The sequence below is a fragment of the Natrix helvetica genome, assembly GCF_964273705.1.
Source record: "Natrix helvetica genome assembly, chromosome: 6".
Taxonomy (NCBI): Eukaryota; Metazoa; Chordata; class Lepidosauria; order Squamata; family Natricidae; genus Natrix; species Natrix helvetica.
In genome coordinates, this window is record NC_138553.1 from 64,124,708 (window position 1) to 64,149,220 (window position 24,513).

Genomic DNA, 24,513 nt, shown 5'->3' on the forward strand with positions numbered 1-24,513 from the left:
AAGATTATTCCTTAACCTTTTCCATAGAACCTGCACAGTTGTCTACTCTTTAAAGCAGGCCAGGTCAGAAAATAAATTCAATTTTGATTGGAACTATACTTTATTAAGGTAGGCTATAGGAACAAAATTCTGAAAAGCTATGTTTTTCTTTTCCTCTCTTTTATGTTATTATATCTCCATAGTTTCTCTAAGATCATCCTCTTGGCTCTTTATAACAGCAGAATCGAATTCCAATCAAATCCTAATAATTTTTCATGCAATGCCACCAGAGCTCCTGTAGGGGCTCCCTATTTAAGGAGCACCGAATCACTCTAAAAAAAGACTAACAGCCAGTTATCTGCATAGGAGATAATAGCAGAAAAATAATCAGTTTATTGCTTTTATCACCATATGGCAGTCCTTAACAAAGGACTGTATCTCTGTTTAGCTGGTCCTACCCTTTGTCTTTCTCCAGCAGTGGTATAGATGTCCCTTGTATAATTTCATCTCCTGGAATTATTTATTCATTTTAGAAAATTTATATTGCTGCCTACTCGCTTATGGTGACTCAAGGCAGCTTACATAAATATATCCCTCCATAAATCAGGAGCTTTCTGGAATCTATGGACACAGAGAATCCACACAGATATGATCCAGTCCAAGACCTCTGCAAACTGCTTATTCCAAATAGTTATTGAGGCTTTGGTTGAACCACACTTCAGACTTTCAGGATTAACTCAAGTTCTCTCTATAGTCCTACTGGAACAAGTAGATGCCTGAGTGAACTACTCAAACAAGTCTTCTGCAAGGCCAATAGAGAGTAATCCTTTCATAACAAGAGACTGAAGATAATATCAATTAATAATAGATCAGTGATGGATAACCTTTTCAGACCGAGTGACCAAAGCACGCACACGCAGCCCCAAAATGCAATGTGTGCATGCCCCCACATGTGTGCCCCCCACATGTGCCCCCGCATGCGTGGCAGAGACCTGAAGACCACCTGGCCGGCAGGAAGCACATGTGCATGCACGGTGGAGCTGAGCTGGGGCAACGGCTCGCGTGTCCACAGAGAGAGCACTGCGTGCCACCTCTGGCACGCGTGCCATAGGTTTGTCATCATGGTAAAATATCATGTTACCATTCCCCTAAGACAAAAAAATAGATCTACAGATAGCCTAGCTTACTAAATGCCTTGTTTAGTGACCGTTCAAACTTACAACATACAGCAAAAGTAGATTTATGACTGGGTATCAAAACTGCAGCCATTGTAGCATCCCCACAGTTACATGATTGCAAATTCAGACACTTTGCATCTAGCCCACATTTACAATGATAGAAACTGTGGTCATGTGTTCACCATTTTGCAACCTTCAGAGTCAGCTTCCAAAAAGCAAAGTCAGTGGGAAAATAGGCAGTAAGTCACAAATTGCGGTCATGCGATGTTGCACTTAACAACCACAGATAGTGTGCTTAACAACTGCAGTGGACCAGATGTCATTAAGTGTGTGCATCTGAGGTGAGTGTGTCATGTGATGTTTCATTTATCCACTATACTGCTTAATGATGGAATTGTGATTATTAAGTGAGGACTGCCTTTAGTGTGTTTTGGACTGCTGCCATGAACTTCTGAGCTGTCTGTAAAACCAGGACCAGAGAAAGCAGAATTGAAATCTCTCAGGATCGTAAGATTGGAGAGCTCTGTTGTCACCTCAGCCATATCTATGCAGCAGGAAGCAATAAGAGTAGCACACCCATCTGATCCCTAAAACACAGTTTCTCAGATAAAATCTCACCTCAAGTTATTTGTACAATCATCTTCTTGGAAGTCAGCAGAATCTGACAAATAACAGTAGCCATTCCACCATCCCTGCCCCAGAATTGACCCATAACATACACAAAACCCATTGTCCAGCCATGTTTTGGTAATTCAGAACAGGCTGGCTTTCTTATCCACAATTAAATCACAAACAGGCAAGCTTTATTATAGACCAACATTACATTAGGCAACAACAAGACAAGGCAAACAAAGACATTGATGTTTTGAAGACCAAGCACTGGTTACTTAGTGGAATGACAACGACTGAAATGTAGAATCGTTTCAATCACCCACTATATCTTCTCATGTCTGTCACCACTCAAATGTTATCCTGAATGTTACATTTCTCTGATCCATGCCCTTCCTCCATTAAGCTAAAGAATATCCAAACAGACCAAGACATTCGTCCAAGTAGCCAGATGATCTGAAGCTTCACTCAATACCTTGGTTCCAACCTGGCATCTGCCTATTCTCTCCCCAACATCCAGATCCATTCACAAAAACTTCTCCCCTCCTTCCCATTTCCTGCTCTGGACAGGCTGCAAGGAAGAAAAGCATGTTCTAATTAATCAGGAAAGACAGAAAAACTGGTGCTGGACTGATGATCCAAAGTCATATTACACAGTCAAAGAGATCTGTCCTAAGACCTTTATATCAGCTTTTCCCAACTTGGTGATCTCTAGGTTTCTGGAGTACAGAGGTCACATCAGCTAGGATGGTTATATGCTATCTTAAAATATTGTCACTGAGCATGAAAATTCAGCAACCTGGAAAGCTCCATACAAGCTACTTTCACCTTAAGCAACTAGCATGGTTACTTGAGCAGACAACTAACTCTTGGAGTAAAGGGAAGAAAGGAGGAAGAAAGGAATTAAGGAGAATGCATTGGTTTCCCAACTGTATCACTACAATCCTCTGAGTATTCATTCACTGTATTCAGTGAGATTTATTATTAAAGAGATTAGGATTGCAATCAACGATTCATTCCACTGAAATTATGGTTAAAATGAAAAGCAGCTACTGTGGTATACATAGGCTACTGATGACTTCTTAGCATCAACATGGAATTCTAGTTGAATTGCATTTGTACTTAAGCTGCAAAGTGGGGAACAGGATCAGCCATGGTAATTCAGGCTGAGTTCATTAGTATCACTGGCAAAGAAATCAAGTTTCCCAAGGCACCTGAATTAGATTCAGATCACTTTTCTCCAGGTACTACAGACGGTTGTTCTTATACATGTCTTAAACACAAGCAACCACCCATCGTTTTTGTTCTTGTTTTATCATTTTTGGTATTCCCCCCCTCCCCCAATCTAACCATTCCATTAGTTCCACAACAGCTCTTGAACCAAGACCCAAAGAAAACATATCTTAGGTAAAATATACAGCACACATAGGCAGCTCACACCTGCAACTCCTCTACTTGTTTTTCTAGCTTGACTAGCGGAATTATCCTCTGCTTTCTACCCAACAACTTTAATTAGAGTGTTAACTCACCTTCAGTAATACAGTGATAGGATTCTGTGTGCTTATATATATTTATCACATATAACTAAGTCTTCCAAAGGTCACATTAATAAAACAGCCTGCTTATATGAGTACTCTAGGGAAAAAAGTTTCCCATCGCACAGTTTTCCTGATAGTATAATAACAATTTCTTTTTAAAATATTTCCAGATTTACAAAATAGAAGAATTTCAGAGTAGATTTACTGGCAGAAAATAGAAAGAGGAAATTAGTATTAGGTATGCCTTATGTATGTCCTTACCTCCAGTTAACAAAATAGGCAATAGAGATGCCAAAAACTATGTTTAACATTTGGGAAATAAATTAAAGTTATGTTCCAAAGGTCAATGGTTTGAGTCTGTGACACCCAATTCCTTCAAAAACAATAGATCACAGCTTTTACAGGTAATGCAGAACATTATTGATTTAAGATAGACAACCCATAGAGTCACTACAAATAACAAGAAGCTTGCTGGCTCAAATTTCCACAGTAGGATTCAGGGAAGGGGAGAAGCTGCAGAAAGGCCTACGTGCCATGTTATCAGTTATCGTTCCTCATTGTCCTTTTAGAGACCTAACACATTAGTGAGGTCTTTCAAGGTATCACAATTTGAACTATCTGGAAAGATGTAACGTGCACCGAGGGAATTACTATGACCTAGGCAATGTGGACTGGTAGGTGGTGAAGCATGTGTCAGGATACCAAAACTTTGAATCCCCTCAAAATGTTGGGATTAAAATATAGAAGGGGCAGATTTACATAGAGACAAATAGTTACTGGAAAGTACCTTGAGCTTCCTGAATATTTTGTGAAATGCTCTGTGGTAACCTTTTTTCCTTGGAGGAATTTGCTTTAATCAAGCCTCCTGGGCACGTGTTGCTGTTAAGATGTGGTTCTAGGGAATAAAACAGGTAGCTAAAAGCTAAAGCTAAATATAAATAAGCTAAAATATTGCTCACATAAGCAGGATTGCTCTGTGCAAATTCTTTCAAAAAGGTATTTTTTCAACATGAAAGAACATACATGAAGTGCCTCTCCTCAAATAATTGAAGTAGCCATGTTTTTTTTCCAAGTTGTGTAGAAAGATGTGGCTGCTTTTATTCAAAAGAGATTATTTATACGTGTACTTTATATTGTGCATTACAATCAAGTGGTATCTATCTTTATATTTAATCTAATCCTTAATGCCAGCTCACAAGTTACTCTCTCTTTTTCAAGAACACCATTCACCTTTCTTCAGGGCAGTTCGAAATGTTAAACACATTTTTAGCATGAGTCTGGGCTATTTTCCAGAAAATGACCTCATGGATCTCTTAATAAGACTTTGTGAGCAATGTACATGCAGACAATAAGTGGGTTATCTCAGAGTATGTTAAATAATGCTTTGTTTGTATGAATCAGGATCTTTGAGAATGACAGTTGGTCTTACCTGAACTATTGTTTTAGGAGGTTTTTCAGGATTAGCCAGGATTGGGTATTGTGATGTTCAATTGGCCTCGAGAAAGAGTTAATTTGAAGCCACGCCTCTGTGCTCCTTGCTTCTGGTTCCCAGTTTCAAGGAGTCAAGACCACCTGCAAAACACCTGAAAACAAGTCATAAGGGAACACATCCTACCCCTTGAACTCCCCAACCCCATGACCAACGCCAGGGTGGGAACCTGGTTAATTCTGCAAAATCTCCTAAAAGAACAGTTCAGGTAAGACCAACTGTCATTGTCCGGAGGAATTTTGCAGGATTAGCCAGGATTGGGACTTATCCAAGTTAACGTCCCTCAGGGGGGGCACTATTGGTCCTGGGCCCCTCATGCGCTACCACCTGTTGTAACACCCTATGACCAAACGGCGCATCAGCCGATGCAAACACGTCTAACCTGTAGTGCCTGATGAAGGGAGATGGGGACGCCCACGTAGCCACCCTGCAAATCTCCATGATAGGCGCCTATGTGGCCCAGGCCGCCGAGATAGCCGCACTCCTGGTGGAGTGTGCTGTGATGCCCTGGGGCACCGGAAGGTGCTGAGCCTCATAGGCCAATACGATGGCCAGTTTGATCCACCTCCCTATAGCCGAGGAGGACACCCTCTTCCCCAGGGAAGACGGATAAAAGGAAATGAAGAGCACCTCAGGTAAATGTGCAAGGCATGTCTGACATCCAGCTGGTGCCAAAGGCGCTCCCTATCATGAGACGGGTCCAGACAAAAATCCAGTAATACCACCTCCTGCGACCTGTGGAAAAGGGAGTTAACCTTAGGAACAAAAGTCGGATTCAGTCGCAGGATGACCCGATTATTGTGGAATGTGCAAAGATCCGACCTGGAGGACAACGCCCCCAGTTCGGACATGCAACAGGCTGAGGTGACCGCCATAAGGAACACTACCTTAAGGGTTCAGGTCAACAGTCCTCAGAGCTTCGAATGGTGCTCCTGTCATTGCTTGGAGAACCGTAGTGAGGCTCCATGTCAGAAACCTGTAGACTACCGGAGACGGAGATTCCCCGCACCCTTCAAAAACCTCTTAATTAAAACGGGACCTGGGAAAGTGGAAGGAGCCCCTCTCCCCAAATAATCATGGAGAGGGCCGCCACCTGTCTCCTGATGGTGCCATGTGAGAGCCCCCAATCCAATCCAACTTGGAGGAACTCCAAGACCTGTGGTACTGAAGCCTCGCAAGGATTTGCTCCCGAGACCCAGCACCACTCTGCAAAGACCCACCAGGTAGAATCATAAATCCTAGTGGTGGAACCCTTGTGTGAAGCCTCAATTGTGAAGATCACCCTCTGTGAAATCTGGGCGGCCCTTAGGTGCTCCCGCTCAATCCCCACATGGCTAGCTGCAGCCAGGTTCCCCTGTCTGAGGTCCACATCCCTCCCCAGGATCCTCCACGGGTCTGACACTGACAGGCACATTAGGTCTGCAAACCAGGCCCGGCGCGGCCAGTAGGTTGCCACTAAGATGAGCTCCACCTTCTCTGATATCACTTTCCGAACTACCCCAGGGATAAGGGGAAGGGGAGGGAAGGCGTAGAGCAGGCCCTCCTGCCATGGAATCCGAAGCGCATCAACTCCCTCCGTCCCCCGAGCCAGGAACCAAGAGAAGAACCAATCCACCTGAGTGTTCTGCGGTGTGGGAAACAGGTCCACCTCTGCATGGCCGAACCTGGAGCAGATGGCCTGGAACAGTTTTGGAGAAAGGCTCCACTCCCCGTGGTCGACCGTGGCCCGACTGAGCCAGTTGGCTTGATGGTTGTTCACTCCTGTGATGTGCTCTGCCCTGAGCGATCAAAGATGTCTCTCCGCCCAGGCGCCAAGTGCCATCGCCTCTGTTTGAAGAGCCCTGGAGTGTGTTCTGCCCTCTCAGTTGACATGGCCCTTCACCGCCACATTGTCGGTCAGCACCAAGATGTCTTGATCCCGAACATGGTCCTTGAAGTGCCGCAATTCCGAGTGAATCGCTCATAGTTCCAGCCAATTTATATTGTGTTGGAGGTCCAACCAGATCCAATGCCCCTGCGCCATCCTGGACTCCAAGAGAGCTCCCCACCCGTACAAGCTGGCATCCGTTGTTAGGATGAGGCACTCCGGCTCCCTGAACTCGCAGCCCTCATGTAGCGCTGGGGAGAGCCACCACCTCAATGACAGCTGGACCTGTGGTGTCACTGGAACCTTTTCCTCGAAATTGCTGGAGTTTGACCTCTGATGCGGCAGGAGATGCCACTGGAGTGGCCTCGAATGTAGACGAGCCCAAGGCACCAAGGTCTATGCAAGAAATGAATTTCCCTAGCAAGCTGGAGAACACTACTACAGGAACAAAACGTTGACTTCTAACTTGTCTAACTAAGGCTAACAAACTAACTTTATGGTCATGGGACGGGAACACCTTCCCCAGCTTAGAGTCTATGATGGTCCCCAGGTGAGGAATCCTGGTGGCGGGAATGAGGGAACTCTTATCTTGGTTAACCGAAAAACCAAGCCTCTGTCAGCTCAATGGAGGCCCTGAAGTCATTGTGCCTGACCCCTGCCAAGATGGATTTAAACGATGCCATCTTGAATCTTCTATAGACTAAGTGAAAATTTAGCAGTTTAAGATCCAGAATCGCCCTCCATCCCCCCGAACTCTTCGGAACGACAAAGAGGTTGGAATAGAAACCTGACCCCACTTGGTCCGGTGGAACCGGTTCCACTGCCCTAATCTCTAGGAGGCGTCAGATCGCCTGCCTCATGAGAGTGTTGAAACTGGGAACCAGAAGCAAGGAGCACAGAGGCGTGGTTTCAAATTAACTCTGTCTCGAGGCCAATTGGACGTCACAATACCCAATCCTGGCTAATCCTGCAAAATCCTCCGGAAAATGTGGCTGTTCAAACATTAAAATTAGCAATCCAGGTGGTTTGAATTTTAAAGTAGCGACAAATGCGAATTTATTTGTTTATTTATTTAGCATATATAGCATATTGTACATTGACTAGCAGATATATGTTAACATCAGGGGTGAAATTCAGCAGGTTCTGACAGGTTCTGTAGAACCGGTAGCGGAAATTTTGAGTAGTTCAGAGAACCAGCAAATACTACCTCTGGCTGTCCCCAGAGTGGGGTGGGAAAGGAGATTTTGCAGTATCCTTCCCTGGAGTGGGGGGGGGGGGATAGAGATTTTGCAGTATCCTTCCCCTGCAATGCCCACCAAGCCACGCCCTCAGAGCCGGTAGTAAAAAAAAATTGAATTTCACCATTGATTAACATGTATGGGATGTAAAGCTCCTTGTGGTGCACTCTGGATAGAGTGACAGCGTGAACTAAATGAACTCGCAACTGCTGGATTACTCTGTAAACATTCCTGGCTGTCAAATACATGGCAAGAAATACAAAAATATCTATCTATCTATCTATCTATCTATCTATCTATCTATCTATCTATCTATCTATCATCTATCTATCTATCTATCTATCTATCTATCTATCTATCTATCTTATCTATATCATCTATATCTATATCTATATCTATATCTATATCTATATCTATATCTATATCTATCTATATCCTATCTATCTATCTATCTATCTATCTATCTATCTATCTATCTATCTATCTATCTATCTATCTATCTCTATATATCTATATCTATCTATATCATATCTATCATCTATCTATCTATCTATCTATCTATCTATCTATCTATCTATCTATCTATCTATCTATCTATCTATCTATCTATCTATCTATCTATCTATCATCTATGTTACAACCCCTGGTATGCCCAAATATGCTATATATATATATTGATAGCTAAAACAGTAAAATTATCCAAAAAGGGATTTAAGAGTTATAAACTAATGACCACTATTGAGTCCAAGATGCCTGTTGCAAAGCATGACAGTTGTTAAATAAGTTTTGCCCCACTTTAGGCCTTTCTTCTACAGCTGTTAAGTGTATCAGTGCAGTTTTAAGTTAGTAACATGGTTCTTAAATACATTCAACTTTCCTATTCCCTTTGCCTGTCAGAAGGTTACAAAAGGTGATCACATGACCCCGGGATACTGCAATCATCATAAATATATGCCAGTTACCAAACATCTGAATTTTGGTTACACCACCTAAAGGATGCTGCAACAATCATGGAAAATGTTCATAAATCCCTTTTTTCAGCACCATTCTAACTTCAGTCATTAAATGAATGGTTGTAAATTGAGAACTATCTGTATAGACTAGATTAGTTCTCCTGCCCTATTGCAATAGTAGACATTAGTCTTTCTCATAATTCCTATATTTAATATAACTGAATTAACTCCTACATACTGTAATTATATCATCATGATCAAAGACCATATTAATATTTCATTGATTTTCCTATATATTTTCTTCAAATATTTTAAATCACGCTGTCACTGTCCATTAGTTAATGAAAGAGAGATAAATATGTCTAATGAGTTCAGTGATTTGGAGAGATTAAATTCTTGATTGCTATTAAAAACTGTTGCCAACTTTTTGTGCAATATAAAAATCTCTTAATTATATCAGATAGAATAGCATCAAACTGAATTATAAAATATATTTATGAATCTGTGTATGCAGATTTGCAAAGGAACAATATTAAGATTCATAAAGATTTGCAACTGAATGTATGTAGTTTTTTTCCCCTTCAAATTATGATATTCCTGCATGGACTTATCACCAAGTAGACAGATGTGCATCAAAGTGTGAAGTTTATAATCACTCCATATGGTCCAGTAGGAAGGAATAATTATTACAAGACAACACGTGATCCAAATAGTAACTTTGTTCATTAAACATTTGTTAGGGTAACATTTAACATTAGCATTTTAAAGCTTGACCGTTAGTCACAAGTAATATTCTACACAGTGGCATCTCTCATTACAATTATGGAATAATTTCTAAATCGTTTTATATGTTTTTAAATCTACTTTATAGACATAAAAACCCTTCAAAATCAAGAAAATGAATTGTCTACTGCTCAGAGAAAATATCATGGCTATATTCGCTCTTAACATTGTATAGATCTGCACAATATATTGCTACATGAATATTTTCTATTGAATGCATTTGTGGTAAATAAAAACCCCCATCAGTTTTCTGAAGCTACCTAATAAACTATTATTTAGGTACCAGGGACAAGGACAATAAATAGAAGAGAATAATGAGATAGAGAATCCATCCAATTCAAGGTTTTCTTTAGGCACCTATGAAAAAGAAGGAAAACCTGCCCAAACACCTACTGTATACAATTATGTGAAGTGAGAATAGTTTCATTTCCCAACATGCAACATCTCCAAAACACCAAATATAACCCATTACCTTGTATTTTTCATATAAAATTTTTGCAGAACTTTTTATTTGTTACAATAATAGATCAGCAGAAATAAATGTTCATGAATTATACCAAAACTAATGTTTTTAAAGAATTTTTTAAAATAAAGATTAAAAAGAATTGCCTGGAACTTTATTAATTTTATTACAGATGGAAAAAATGGGCATAGTGTATGTGGTAAAAGATATCTGGTCTCAAAGCACCTTTCCCAAAGATCTCTGGAATATACATTATAGAATAACAGAATTGGAAGGAACCTTGAAGGTCCTCTAGTCCAACCCCTCGCCTAGGCAGGAAACTCTACACCACTTCAGACAAATGGTTATCCAATCTCTTCTTAAAAACTTCCAGTGTTGGAACATTTACAACTTCTGGAGGCAAGTTGTTCCATTAATTAATTGTTCTGTCAGGAAATTTCTCCTTAGTTCTAAGTTGCTTCTCTCCTTAATTAGTTTCCACCCATTGCTTCTTGATCTACCCTCAGGTGCTTTGCAGATTAGTTTGGCTCCCTCTTCTTTGTGGCAGCCCCTGAGATTTTGGAACACTGCTATTATGTCTCCCCTAGTCCTTCTTTTCATTAATACCCAGTTCCTGCAACCATTCTTCATATGTTTTAGCCTCCAGTCCCCTAATCATCTTTGTTGCTCTTCTCTACATTCTTTCAAGAGTCTCCACATCTTTTTTACATCGTGGAGACCAAAACTGGATGCAGTATTCCAAGTGTGACCCAGACATTATAAAGTGGTATTAACATTTCATTTGATCTTGATTCTATCCCTCCGTTTATGCAGCCTAGAACTGTGTTGGCTTTTTTGGCAGCTGCTGCACACTGCTGTACTTTCTAACTCCCATCTTGGTGTAGCAGTTTGGTAGTTACTGCTGCCACCCTTTTTCTTTGAGTAGAGGTCCTCTCTGGTATCGCCCTCCCCAAAGTGCATTGAACTTCCACAATGTGTGCTATCTTTCTGCTAATTAAAAAAGAACGACAGAAATAATAAAGTACGTTATACACTGTCATCTCTTGATTGTATGGCATTTTGGCATGTGGCTAGGTAAATCAGTCCCTTGTTCCCATAGCTTAATGAAAGCTAGAGAATCTTATAAGAAACAAAGAAAATCCAAATTAACAAAATTAAAAAATCCTTTTTTTGTTTTTGTTTTAAGCTTTCACAACAAAGTATTTAATGGTAAAGAAGATTAAGATACAGAATTGTACATCTGTTTACTTGGTGATAAATCCCCTCAGGCATAATTTGTAAAAACATATTGTGACTTAAGCAGATCTCCTATAGAACAAAAATATGAAGGAAAGGCTGGGGCAGATTACAAAAAGGGGCTAGGTTGCTGCTTCTAATTTCAAGGCAAAATTGATAAACAAAAGGTTCCAAATTGCTTTCTTACACAATGTCTATTTAGATACTTGGAAAGGTTTAATCTATCCAAGAGTTGTTGTCCTTTTTTGTTGCTTGTATTACGTAAATAACAAACATTAGCAATTTGGTAAATTATAGAGGTTGAGTTTGTATTTTGAAATGTGTTGCAATCCTGCAAGCTAGAAAAATAATTGATCAGGGCAATTGAAATTTTAGTGATCTGACTAAAATTCTTACTATTATTCAGCTTTATGAACACTTTGACTCTTGCGTTCATTGATGTATAAGTATATTAAAACATATGAATATAAATTATATATGTACATGTATACATGCATATGCTTCTGGGCTAGATTAAGGATACCTGAAGCCCTAAGCCCAGCTCAACAATGTGGTCCTGGATGGAAGCAAGATTCTCACACTATGAAACAGAAACAAATGTGATATCCAACAAGACCTCAAACCCAACTTCTAAATTTTAGTTACTCACCATGCCAAAAAAAGAAAAGGTTTTGTAACAATGCAGAGTTAAGTCAAATATGGCAGATAAGGACAATTACAAAATATTTGACTAAAGTTGAGTGTGACTGGGAAAGAGTTTCGGGTCTTGATAGGTGGGGAAAAATATGTGGTGCCTCCCTTCCCTTGATGCCCCCTAAACACAAACTTATATTACTTAGTGGTTAATCCAGGATCGATATATGTCTTTGTAGAATTCTGTCTTTAAGTCCATAAGAAGAAACATAACCAGGCAACACAGACAGAAAAATGTAGCTTATTCATATATCTAGAGATTTTTCACAGATTCAAAACGTGGAGGGTGAAACTTGTGGAGGAGAACTTTTGTTCTCCTCCACAAGTTTCAGCCTCCACATTTTGAATCTGTGAAAAATCTCTAGATATATGAATAAGCTACATTTGCATGCAGCTGACAACAATCCACATTTGAAAGACTGAAGATTAACTTCATGTAAAATACTGTAAAAAAACCAAACAAACCCTGAAAGATATTCCCTGATGCCAGCTTCAATGAGAGAAGAATCATAGTAGGATTTTCACCTCTTCATTTCTTAATGAGCTTTTTGATAATGAGAGGTTAACTTTAACAGTCACTCTGGGCTCTATTATGGCTAATTTGACTCCACTTCATTTTCCCTGTTAATTATTAACACTAGCCTTTTTATCCTCCCGAGAGAGAATTTCAGATTTCCCCTTTTTGCTTAGATTTGTATGAGCCTCTTTTTAAAAGACATGAAAATATCCAGCAATACGTTTGAACAATTTCATTTATTAGCCATTAAAAGAAGACACATGCCATCAATACCCTAAGCATGGCGTTTCCTCTCTGACAACCTTAACATGCTCATTCCATGAAAGAGCTGGTAATTATGGACTCCAACACATCGTCAAATAAACAGCTTTGGGAAAAAGGAATTTTTGACTTAGAAGCAAGAACTGCCCTGATTTTTCCACAGCTGAGGCAACTACTCTAGCATTTAAAAAGTAACAGGAAAGTTAGCCCTATAATTACTGCTATTTCAAATTCCATCAGCAGCACTTTGTAACACAGGTCATAAGCTGCTTCATTACGAACATACATTTTCTGTCATTTTAATAAATACATTCTCAGTTTAGAAATGGTTTTCTTATTATTATTTAAAGTAATTCCATATTTAACTGACTTAAGGGGAGAAAAAGTTTAAATTCAAGACTTTACATTATTGTCTATGTTTTTAAAAATAAAATAGATTCATTTTTAATGTTTCTGCTTGATAATATTACTTGTTGGCTTGAGTGAAAAACTCAATAATATTGACTTAAGATAACAATGTAGCTATGATATGGAAGAACAGGAAGAATATGGGATATAAAGGTTTACAGTTTCTGAACTGGCATTGGTGATACCGTAAGCGAAGTAATTCCATTTGGTTACTGTAGGGTTCAGTGATAATGTTTTTTTCTAAAGAACCATCTGGAAGGAAGTAGGAAGAATGGTGGTGGGTCGAACACCAATACCAGGTAGGAAATACTAGCAAACAATTTGGAATGTTTAAGGGGAATGGAAACCAAGCCTTTGTAACGCACACATACGTATGCTCACACATACACACAAACACCCATAATATAATTTCATGGGTATTTTGTTAGGTATATCCTGGTGTGTGTGGCTGTGTCAAACATTTACAAAATGGCAAATGTAGCATTGTGATCTATGCTTTAGCAAGTTTGACACATGTACAAAAGGGTCAAAGCTTAGATGGCAAAGTTGCACCCAATTTTGTAGCAGCTGCTACATTTATTAAATATTTAAATATATAATCCTTACTCCTATACCCACCCTGTCCCCGTTTCTGCTTTTGAGCTAATTTTGACAATAATTCATGGAGAATATGATTGTATGACTAAATGCAAAATTTTCTGCAAGAACATTTCTCATTACCAAACTGGGAAAACTATATTTTAATTTAAGATATGATATGTAAAGGGCCCTTTGCTATCCATGTAGCCAATTCCCCTCTTCTTTTTGTGCTTGCGGTAGATGTTGAAAACCCTAGTTAAAAAAGAATGTCTCATTTCATCTTTTGGAAAATGATGGTTGCCAGGTTCAGAATGTAAACATAAACAAACATGAAACAATTATAAATCTGGGTTATTCTGAGCTTGGAAACATAGTTTTGTAAGAGAAAAGTCTAGCAGTATCCATGAACATTTACTCAGAAGACATGATGAAAATTCCTTAATTTCACAATATATGGACAGATTTAACAATAGTTTCAACTAGGAAAATGTGAACATTCTAGACCAAGCCAAGTCCAAAACTGTTAGAAAATTCCCGGAAGCCTGGCACTCTGACAAATTGGCCAACAACAGGCACATAGACATAAACAACATCTATGTACCATTCAAAAGAGACAATCAACAAGCCAAAAAGGAAACAAAAGGAACAAAATACCTGCTCACCAGCAATCAATACTCAGATTAGTAGAGATTAATCCCAGGATTAATTTTAGACTAACAATCAAGAAGCAAGGAATACCTCAATCAAGGAACTGCCAAGCAAGCTAACTTTAAACAGCCCAAACAAGAACCATCTAGACCATTCCCATCAACACTGACAGGGCAAGAAACTAGAATATAAAACAAGAGCAAACTCCACTCCTTTGTTTTGGTAATGAAATGTCTGCAAGAAAACAACCAAGATCAGAGAGCAACTCATAGCTTTATAGTTTAAGTATCATGGGAAACACTGGTTTATTGGACCCTTCTAAGTTTAAAGGACTTCTCAGTATAGAAACGTCTACTTCTCATCATAAAAAAAAAAGAATTCATGTACAGGTGAGATATTGTTGTACAATTGTTTAAATTGTAAACTCACTTAAACTCAGTCATTGAGTTTTGTGGACTTCTGTATTCACAGATTCTTGCTTGCAGTCAGAAAGAAACAAATTCAGTTGCATGTATGATGCATTATTAGAAATATATTTGAGAAGCTACAAATACATAAGCTTGAGAGAGAAATAAAGCTCAAAACCTTTTTAGGAAACAAGTAAGTCTCTTTATACTTTTCTGGCTTGTTCAATTTTAAAGATCTAGAGGAAAAATAGTTCTAGTTGTAGTTTAAATGAAATTTATGTGCTTTGTTGCACAAAGACAAAATCTGAGCAAGGATCTCTACAGAACTTCTTGGGATTACTAAAAAATTGCTAGAACCAGTTTATTTCTCTGTCTACAAGAAGCCAGGTGCTACTTTTTAATGTAACAGCAGAAGAATTTCAAACTGTGGCTAAAATCTTTTAACATTTGCCTTGTTGCCCAAGCCCTTGTATGTTTCTTTTAATAAATCCCACTGAGCACAGCAGGATTTCATTCCCTGTGCTTAGGATAGCATCATTAACAAGCCTAGAAAAAAACCAAGGTTAAATAAATGAAGCTAAAGATTTCTAAGCTAACCTCAACTTTAAAAAATCTTAAAAAGATTTAAAAGTTGAAAGTAACTGCAGCTATAGTAATAACCAAACACCAAACTTACAGTCATTTCTCAGGAAGTTATTGAGTAACTGGAAAAGAGGAAAGCTATCCCAGCTATCCTGTGGCTGTGCCTCCAGCGTAGAATCCATGTCAACAGTAAAAAGAGACCAAAACTTCTCCCCATGTTCAGCCAACAGATCTGGCCACCATGCAAAGGCCTGCATCATCAATTAAAAAACAACAACACCTCAGTTGCATTCATCTCCAAATGCGAATGTAAGGTATGATGAAAGAAGGTATAAAAATGGTACAGCCATGAAATTATGGAATGTGGCATACATTCTTTAAAAGCAATTGAAATTCTTCATTAAGTAAAGTTGAATTTTGTATCCAATGTAATTTGCATGTGTATATAGTATTTCAGTGAGAGTGTGGTGTTTGATTAAACAATTTGATTGACAGATAACCTAGGGATCTGATTATGTTTCCATGATAATCTGGGAATCTGGTTTTTTATGTTACTGTAGATATACTAATAAATATGAGAGCTAATGTAAGAGGCATGATATCCTATGAGAAAACGCATGATGACTCTATCTTCCAAATGATTTAAGATGAAAAACAGACATACACCATTTAGAATATGAATTAAATGTTTCTCTTTAAAATTAAAAGCATGAAAGTGTCTCTTAATGTCTCAGACTGGTGAGGAAGAGTTGGTTTAAAGCCCTTCTTCTGTGTATGTGTGTCACACATACAATTGGACAGTTACATTAACAGCCAATACCATCTAAATCAGGGGTGTCCAAACTTGGGAACTTTAAGACTTGTGGACTTCAACTCCCAGAATTCCCCAGCCAGCATGGCTGGCTGGGGAATTCTGGGAGTTGAAGTCCACAAGTCTTAAAGTTCCCAAGTTTGGACACCCCTGATCTAAATGCTATGATTGAAGAAAACAGCTCAATGGTTTTTTTTAAACACACTTTTAATATTAAATTGGGTTTTTAAATTCCTGCATACATGAGTCAGCTTTCTATACATTTGTATTTGCTTTTGTAAAAAACTCTATGGCATCTCTGTTAAATGGAAATATATAAAAACCTTCACAAATGAAAAAAAAATCACCAAAGCACTAAGTTATCTTTAGTACTTTTTATGCTCTGATAGTATATTTTGATATGAAGAGAATAACTGCATATTAAAAAAAAGGATAATCGTGCTGATTTAGACTATTTTGTACAATAATTTGATCATTTTCTAGTTTTCCGAAAGGTAATGGGAAAGAACTTATTGTAATTAATAATTATAGTGCTGTGAAACTCAGAGATCATGATTTCTTTCCAGCTAGCCCTCTCAGATAAAATGATATTAAAATAGAAATAAATTAAGAAAGGTAATGCATGGCAGATTCCAATAAATGACATTCAATAGCAAAAGTAGAAAATTCCGTGAGTCTCTTGATCATACTTTGATCTATTGATGCCTAGGAATAAAGTCATGAAGAAAGACTAATATCACGGAGAGCATGGTTCTGTCAAGAATAATATAAAACAACATGAAAATGAAACCAATTACTGATTAACAGATTCTAAGTGGAAAAAGAAAAAAAATATTGTATGAGATATGTCTTATTAGATGACTATTATTTCTAATTTATATTATACAATAAAGCAACATATATTTATGTACTATTGAATTATAACATTGCAATATTCAGCAATGGCACAATTAGTGATGTTCTGTCTAAAACTGAAGTGCATAGATTTCTTTTTTCTATGTTGTCCTCAAAGAACTTGCAATAGTACTAATATTTCAGAGTAAAAGGGCTTGTCAGATAATTTTTGGATGTTTTTCTCCAGATTGCTGAGTAGCAATACAAATTTCAGACATATTAGAAGACTCCAGCAAAACACTGGTATTTTGTATGAGCCAGAAGATACCTGTTTGATTGACAGTGACCTGGAAAAGTTCTCTATTTGTCATACATATTTTATAGTCTTGAATCTATAACTTTATGAGTTAGAAGAAAATTATTCCATTTTTATGCATTCAAAGCTGATAGAAAAATAACTTTAAATCTGTCTGATATCTACCTTTAATCAGCTATCTGTTGGGTGAGGTATAATTTTAAGATAAAGATGATACAGATGAAATAATTGATGACCCAAGTAAACAAAGTGAATGCTATCAGAGAAAATAAAGATGCCATAAATTCAAAATGGTTTAACAATGCATGGAATCATGACCAAAATGTCAGTCTTGATGAATAACATACCTCTTTTCCCTGGAGAAATCCATAATTTTGGAAAAGTTGTGGAACAGGAGAAAAAAAAAGTTAAAAATGTATTGAACATAGCAAGATGCACATCCTTTGTCTCCCTTTTTGTGTCACTGTACAATTTTTAAAGCTATATGCTTACTCTGAAGTATTAATGTTTGAACAGAGGCACAATATACAGTACAGTATCTACTTTAAACAAATCAGCATTCTACTGATGCATTTAAATATGTTGGGAAAATGTTCTATTTTGCAGAAATAAAAGTATATAATGGACACCGCATTTTAAAACTAAATGTTAAGAATGCACTTTTTCAATCATAATTACTACAGCTTCTAGTGATTTTAATTTAAATGTATATTCCTGAAAGAGAAATTCACATATAAGCATTATTAAGTATTTACAGTGGCAATGCCATTGTACAATGCCTCTTGGGAATTAATTTCAAATCTTTGAAGCAGCTGTTTCTTCAGGATAAAATAAAATATCCATAACAAGTTCACACATGACAGATGTAAGCTAAAATCTAGAACTGACAGTGTGAGGTAAAAGCAGATGTTTTGAATGATCATATTTATAGACATTACATCTTAGCTTACTACTTTGTGTGTCTCCGCTGGAGATATATATATATATAACAGTTTTTATGTTAAAATATGAATCTCCAAGTAGATTTCTACTTCAATAAGGCCAGTTCATCAAACTTCTAAAATTTCAATAAGAATATTAATGCAATTCTATAAACTTTATTTGCCCACTGTGTTAAATAAAAGAAACTTATTACTGCAAAACCCATGACAAGTGTTCAACCGCTGAGATTTGGGAATGGCCTCAGCTTCTGTCCTCCCCAAATAACAAAGGTAAGTAAAATACCTTTGTAAATAAGTAAAAATAATGAATAATAATAGCGGCCAAAGAAAGAGAGGAGCATATGAATCATGGCCCTCTTATTGAATCCAAGTATCTATGTTAAGATAGAAAGCATTTCTATTTATATTGCTGTATGGTACTTATTTTTATTCCGAGATGAGAATCTGGTGAATTATTTGTGAGATAATGGCTAGCACCACCTTTTCTTTGCTCATATATTTTCCTCCTTCCCAGCATTTATATGTGTTTTTTCTTTTCTTAACTATTCAAACCTGAAGCAAAATAATAATAAAATGGAGCAGGGCTTTATTTCTCTTGATTTTTCAAATCCTTCGCAACTTTGAGAACTCTGCAAATGTAAATTGCTTTTAACATACATTAGAGGTTCTATCTGTAATGTTTTTTGACAGAACTGCTTCACACCAAGGCAGTGCAGGGTGGTTATTAAAGCATTATTGTGCAGCTAATACGGTTATCCTCACCTCTGAATGATGTTCTTCATTCTGCTGCAGGACCTCAATGCAGAGCTCTGCTAAATGAATAACCTCTTCCAGTTTTACAGAAGGAGATGCCAAGTTCAGCGTCTCTGTAGTGAAAAGGAACACACAAACCAGAATGATTGTAAGTAGGAGAGGCTGGTATGGGAAACATTCCAGATGACACACAGCTAAACTATTTCAAGAGATTGACATCTAACACTTCAGGGATGCTTTTAATGCAAATTGTAAAATACATAAAATATTTAATCTGCTATGAAATAAGAGGGCACAGAAGCACTTTCCAATTTAACTAGAGCTGAAACTGCACTGGCACATCAGATGCTCAACTTCTGGAATAAGTAAATTCTAATCATTTCCAAGGTCATCTCTGCAAAGAAAGCAGAAGCTACTGGCTTGTTTATTTCTTCATCATACAATGGCTGCTAACATTATTTACACTGGAAGTAGAAGTGCGCTCAATATGCAAAATGCTTGCTTTTCAGGCAGTTGTGTTCCAGTTATGCACAATGTAAAAGTAAGACTAATGTTAAGCAGAGATCAGGACTACTAATGGTTTTCTAAGATGCATCACAATGAGACCATGCTTGAAAATAAAAGTTCCTCCACCAAAATATTTTAAAAAAGGAAAAAATGGGCTTCCATTTTCTGAAAAAGGAAAATAAGCATAGCTTGAAAGATATAAAATAGGATAAACATATCTATATATAATCTATATCTAAAGGTAAAGGTTCCCCTCCCACATATGTGCTAGTCATTCCCGACTCTAGGGGCAGTGCTCGTCTCTGTTCTAAAGCCGAAGAGCCAGCACTGTCCGAAGATGTCTCCGTGCTCCTGTGGCCGGCATGACTAAACGCCAAAGGCACACAGAGTGTTGTTACTTTCCCACCAAAAGTGGTTCCTATTTTTTAACTTGCATTTTTACATGCTTTCGAACTGCTAGGTTGGCAAGTAATGGGCGCTCACTCCGTTATGCGGCACTAGGGATTCGAACTGCCGACCTTTCTGATCGACAAGCTCAGCATCTTAGCCACTGAGCCTAAGCTATATCTATATCATCTATATTTGTATCATCTATCTATATCTAATATAACCACATTTATCTATATATTTATATATGTATGTTCATATACAGATACAAGAAAGTTTATCCCCACCCCAAAAACAAGGAAAAATAGTAATGTTGAGGAAGTACAGAAAAAAGATTATGCTTAAAATAAATTACATTTAGTTTTGTTATTTCTGTACAGATAGTCCTTGATATATGATTGGTTGCTTAATGACTGTTCAGTTACAGTGGACTCCTAAAACGATACTTATGACCTGGATTCAAAGTTCCAACAGTCATGTGATCACATTATGGGCACTTGGCAACCAGTCCACATTTACAGCTGTTTTCAGCAACTCATGGTTACATGTCCTAGAAGAGACAATAGGTTTGCTTAATGGCTGTGGCATTCACTTAATGGTCATGGCATTTGCTTTATGACTGCCCCCCCCCCAAAAGGTCATAAAACTGAGCATGATCATAACCAATAAACATCCTGCATGACTGATAACCATACATCCAGGCTCAGTTATGGGCATAAATTAAGGACTGCTTCCAAACTGAAGACATTTTCACATGTTGTATGTAATGTATCTACAGGTAATCCTCACTTAGTTCACAGTTATGGGAGTGATAAAAAGTAACTTTACGACCAATCTTTGCATTTATGACCTCTGTAGCCTTGTAGAGCAAAGGAAAGCTGAAGTAAAATAATAAGCGCAATGTTTCACTTAGTGACCATGTGGTTTAATGATCAAGTTGTTGGTTCCATTTGTGGTCATGAAATGAGGACAATCTGTAGTCTATGAGATATGTGCAAATGGTTAATTTATAAATATGCATATACATGCAATATAATATGCACATATTCTGGTTAATCTTCCAAGATCTTTTGTTGCTTATTATCTAGGTCATGCTCTTACTAAAAACTAGTGATTACTCCCATAAACTGATATCTAAAACAATAAGATCTATAGAGATACATCTATAGCTCTACCCACCATCCAACCAAAATTCTTTACATGCTACATCAATGACATCTTCACCATCATCAAACACTCCCAAATTGAAGAAACACACTACCCACTCAATAACATATTCCCTGGGATCAAATTCACAAGCAAAGAGGAAATAGACAAAAGACTCCCATTCCTTGACATCAACATAAGTGGACTAGACAACAGAGAACTGGAAACCGAAGTCTACTGCAAAACAACACATGGACCAGATCCTCAGCTTTGTAAGCAACTATCCTACCACACACGAAAGAAACTGGGTCCAGACCCTCTTCAGAAGGGCCAGGACACACTGGAAATCCCCCTTCCCAATACTAAGAAAAGCAGAAGTGAAATGGCTGCTTGATGTCTTTCTCTATAATGGTTATCCCAAAAACTCCAACACACTGCACCCAAACCACAACAAACCACACAGCCAGTCACCATGCAAAAACTAATTCTATACAAAAGAGATATTGGAAATGACAGCCAGATTTCTCCAATAGCAATAGTCCACAAACCCACAGCCACAATCCACCAGGAATTATCCAGAACTAAAGACAAGCTATAGCAGGATGAAAGAAACAATGTAATCTACAAAATCCACTGTAACCATTGCAAGCAATTCTACGTGGGACAGCTTCATGTCAATTAAAAACTAGGATCCATGAACACCAGCTGGCAGTCAAACACCACGATCCTAAATCCTTAATCTCTACCCAAAGCAACACCAAACAGCACTGACATCAAACAGCAGTTCAATTGGAGCAACAGAAAAATCACCGATCACCTTACCACCCACCATGCTCGTGAATTCATCGAAGCACTCCACAAGCGATTCCATCAACAGACACATTGACCTACAACCAGCCTACCAACCTCTCAAATCAACTGCACAGCCAACCAGAGACCGCACCAACCCTCAAGCAACCCACACAAGTCTCCTCCAAACAGCACTTCACCTCCCAATGATGATGTCGCCTGGTGCAAAATCCCCATCACAAGACTCTCACTGATGACTCATACTTGACCCATCACAAGACCCTCACTCGACACACCCACACCTGAAGCCCTTATAAGCAGAAGAACACTGACATCCCCTAAACTCTGCTGAAGATGTTACCTAAGCTGGAAATGAAATGTTCGGAATCCAAACCGTTTGGAGAAGTAACCTTCACCCTCATCCTGCCTCCGAGCTAAACATATTTGGCTCTATTGCAAATGCTTGTAGTGCCCTTATTTTCTTCAAATACACTTGGTTATGTGGTTTTTTTTAATTAGTAAAAAATTGCTGAAACAAAGCAAGATTCATCAAGCAATAAGCAGGCTATTAAAATCTCCGTTTGGAGACATTCTGTGGGAATTCACCAAGGATTCTGTAAATGGTAGCAGTTTCTATTTCAGAAACCATGTATTATTCAGGTGATCCCATTCATGGAGCTACTAATAACCTCTGATTATATCAATTCATTATAGGAACCTATGCAAGATTTTCTTACTTGAGTTGTTTATTTCCAAGGAAATTAATATATAGCATTAGAGGGAAGTAGAAAAGTAGAAAAAAAAATATAGATCACGTTCCTATACGATTAAAAGCAAACAGAGTCTAAACTTGGAATTTAATTTCACTAGGATCAAGATGCTTTGAAAAGAACAAAAAAAATATCTTGTTACAGAAGCCCTGCCTTTCCTGGAGAGAAGAACCAGGAGCGCAACCCTGTCAGCAGCTCCCTTTGCACCACTCCCACAAATATCACTCAAAGCTATCACATCACCACCTTGGCTGCCTTTGAAAATGGAAAGTGACCTTAACCTCAGGAACATCACCAAGGCAACCCTCCTCTTTGCTGAGACTCTTGTCATTTACAGTACTCCGCGGCAGCACCAAGAGTCCACACACAAAAACGAAAAGAAACACCAGCCCATTATGCCAGCATTGTATGTACATATTAGTGTAGCAAGACATTGAAAAGAACCTACTATAAGAGGCATATGTGGATAGACAAATACTGAGACTTCCAAAACATTATTCACTTGACACACATCAATCAACTTAGCATATGATTTTTCCAATTCCTCCTATTATTTTTTATTAACAAATCATACTGTGGCAATAGGAGAGTGAACAGCTGTGAACAGCTGAAAAACTAAAATTTGGCTCAATTCATTTCTAGGAATGAAGAAATTGTTAGTTTTCAATAGTTTCAATCAGCTACTTTGTTTTTTAAAAATTACTGAGTCCATTGTGATTCTTCTGGAAAAACATTTGCTTGTTTACTTGTCTCTATTTTTCATACTCTTGTAACATAATGTGCAGTTTATAAAATGCATACAACTATAAATACTTATAAAATTGTGTCAATTAGAAAAAAAAGACATAAACATGCCAACTTAGAAGAAAATCACTTTCAAAAATCATGCTCTATAGAAAATACTATTACAAAATAGTTTTAATTGAAAAAAAACCCATAATGCTTTCATTTTTTTAACAGTTTTCAAACAGATCTGAAAAACAACCAAGAAAATCTATGGTTTCTAAAACAAACAAAAAATAACAAAATAAACAAATTATCCATTCCCTAAAATATTTATTGTAGTTAATTCATGTCTGAAGCAAAATCACAATATATGTGTAAGCAAATGTAATGCCCAATCAGTAGATGTAAATGCAATTGCATTTTTCTTTTTTATCTTAACTGGCTTATCAACAGTTACTCTGCAAAGTATATAGTTACATACAAAGAATATATGTTAAAAATACATATATTCTTTGTACCGGTATGTAACTATTATGATTTACTTTGTAAACTGACACTGGATTAACTCACCTTTCCAGAATTCCCCACATATTATATTGCTGGGAGTTTTAGTCCAATACTTCTAGTTATCATCAATTGGTAAGTCTGGGATAGATTTATAGTTGCTTGAGAAATATAAGAATTTCACTTCATGTAATAGATACCAGGAAACATAAAAGAATTTAATAAGTGTTTAATGAGTTATATTATTAAGAAAGTATCTCTGAAGAAAATATCCAGCTGCAGAGATTTCAAGAGGTACTTCAGTCCTTAAAAATAAACTGATATAGATCTCTTTCTATATTCTATTTCATTGTCCAAGAATATAACAGGTAGATATTTATGCCAAATCTATTAACAGCCTTAATATGGACCTGCTCTATCTTGTCAAGAACAAGAGTTCTCTGATAATTCTTTAAGGATAAGTTTAAATTCTGTATATGTATGCATGTTAGGTTAAACGTTGGTTAAACAATGACTCACCATGCAAACAAAAGCTGACACATCTTCTACATGGTACAAAATTAGACACAACATATTTCTGAAAAATTGAATTCTGTCTTTC

At 37.5% G+C, this 24,513-nt stretch overlaps 1 protein-coding gene across 13 annotated transcripts in view; it reads right to left on the reverse strand.

Annotated features, from left to right (window-relative positions):
* The window catches only part of CADPS2 (calcium dependent secretion activator 2), a 364,417-nt gene that overhangs the window by 89,186 nt on the left and 250,718 nt on the right, over nucleotides 1–24,513 (reverse strand). For all 13 annotated transcript variants that reach the window (XM_081957016.1, XM_081957023.1, XM_081957020.1 and 10 more), the window contains exons 17-18: nucleotides 19,093–19,196; nucleotides 15,523–15,679 (exon numbers count right to left, since the gene is read on the reverse strand). In XM_081957016.1, coding sequence (XP_081813142.1) covers nucleotides 15,523–15,679; nucleotides 19,093–19,196 — 261 coding nt within the window. The remainder of the gene's footprint in view (nucleotides 1–15,522; nucleotides 15,680–19,092; nucleotides 19,197–24,513) is intronic.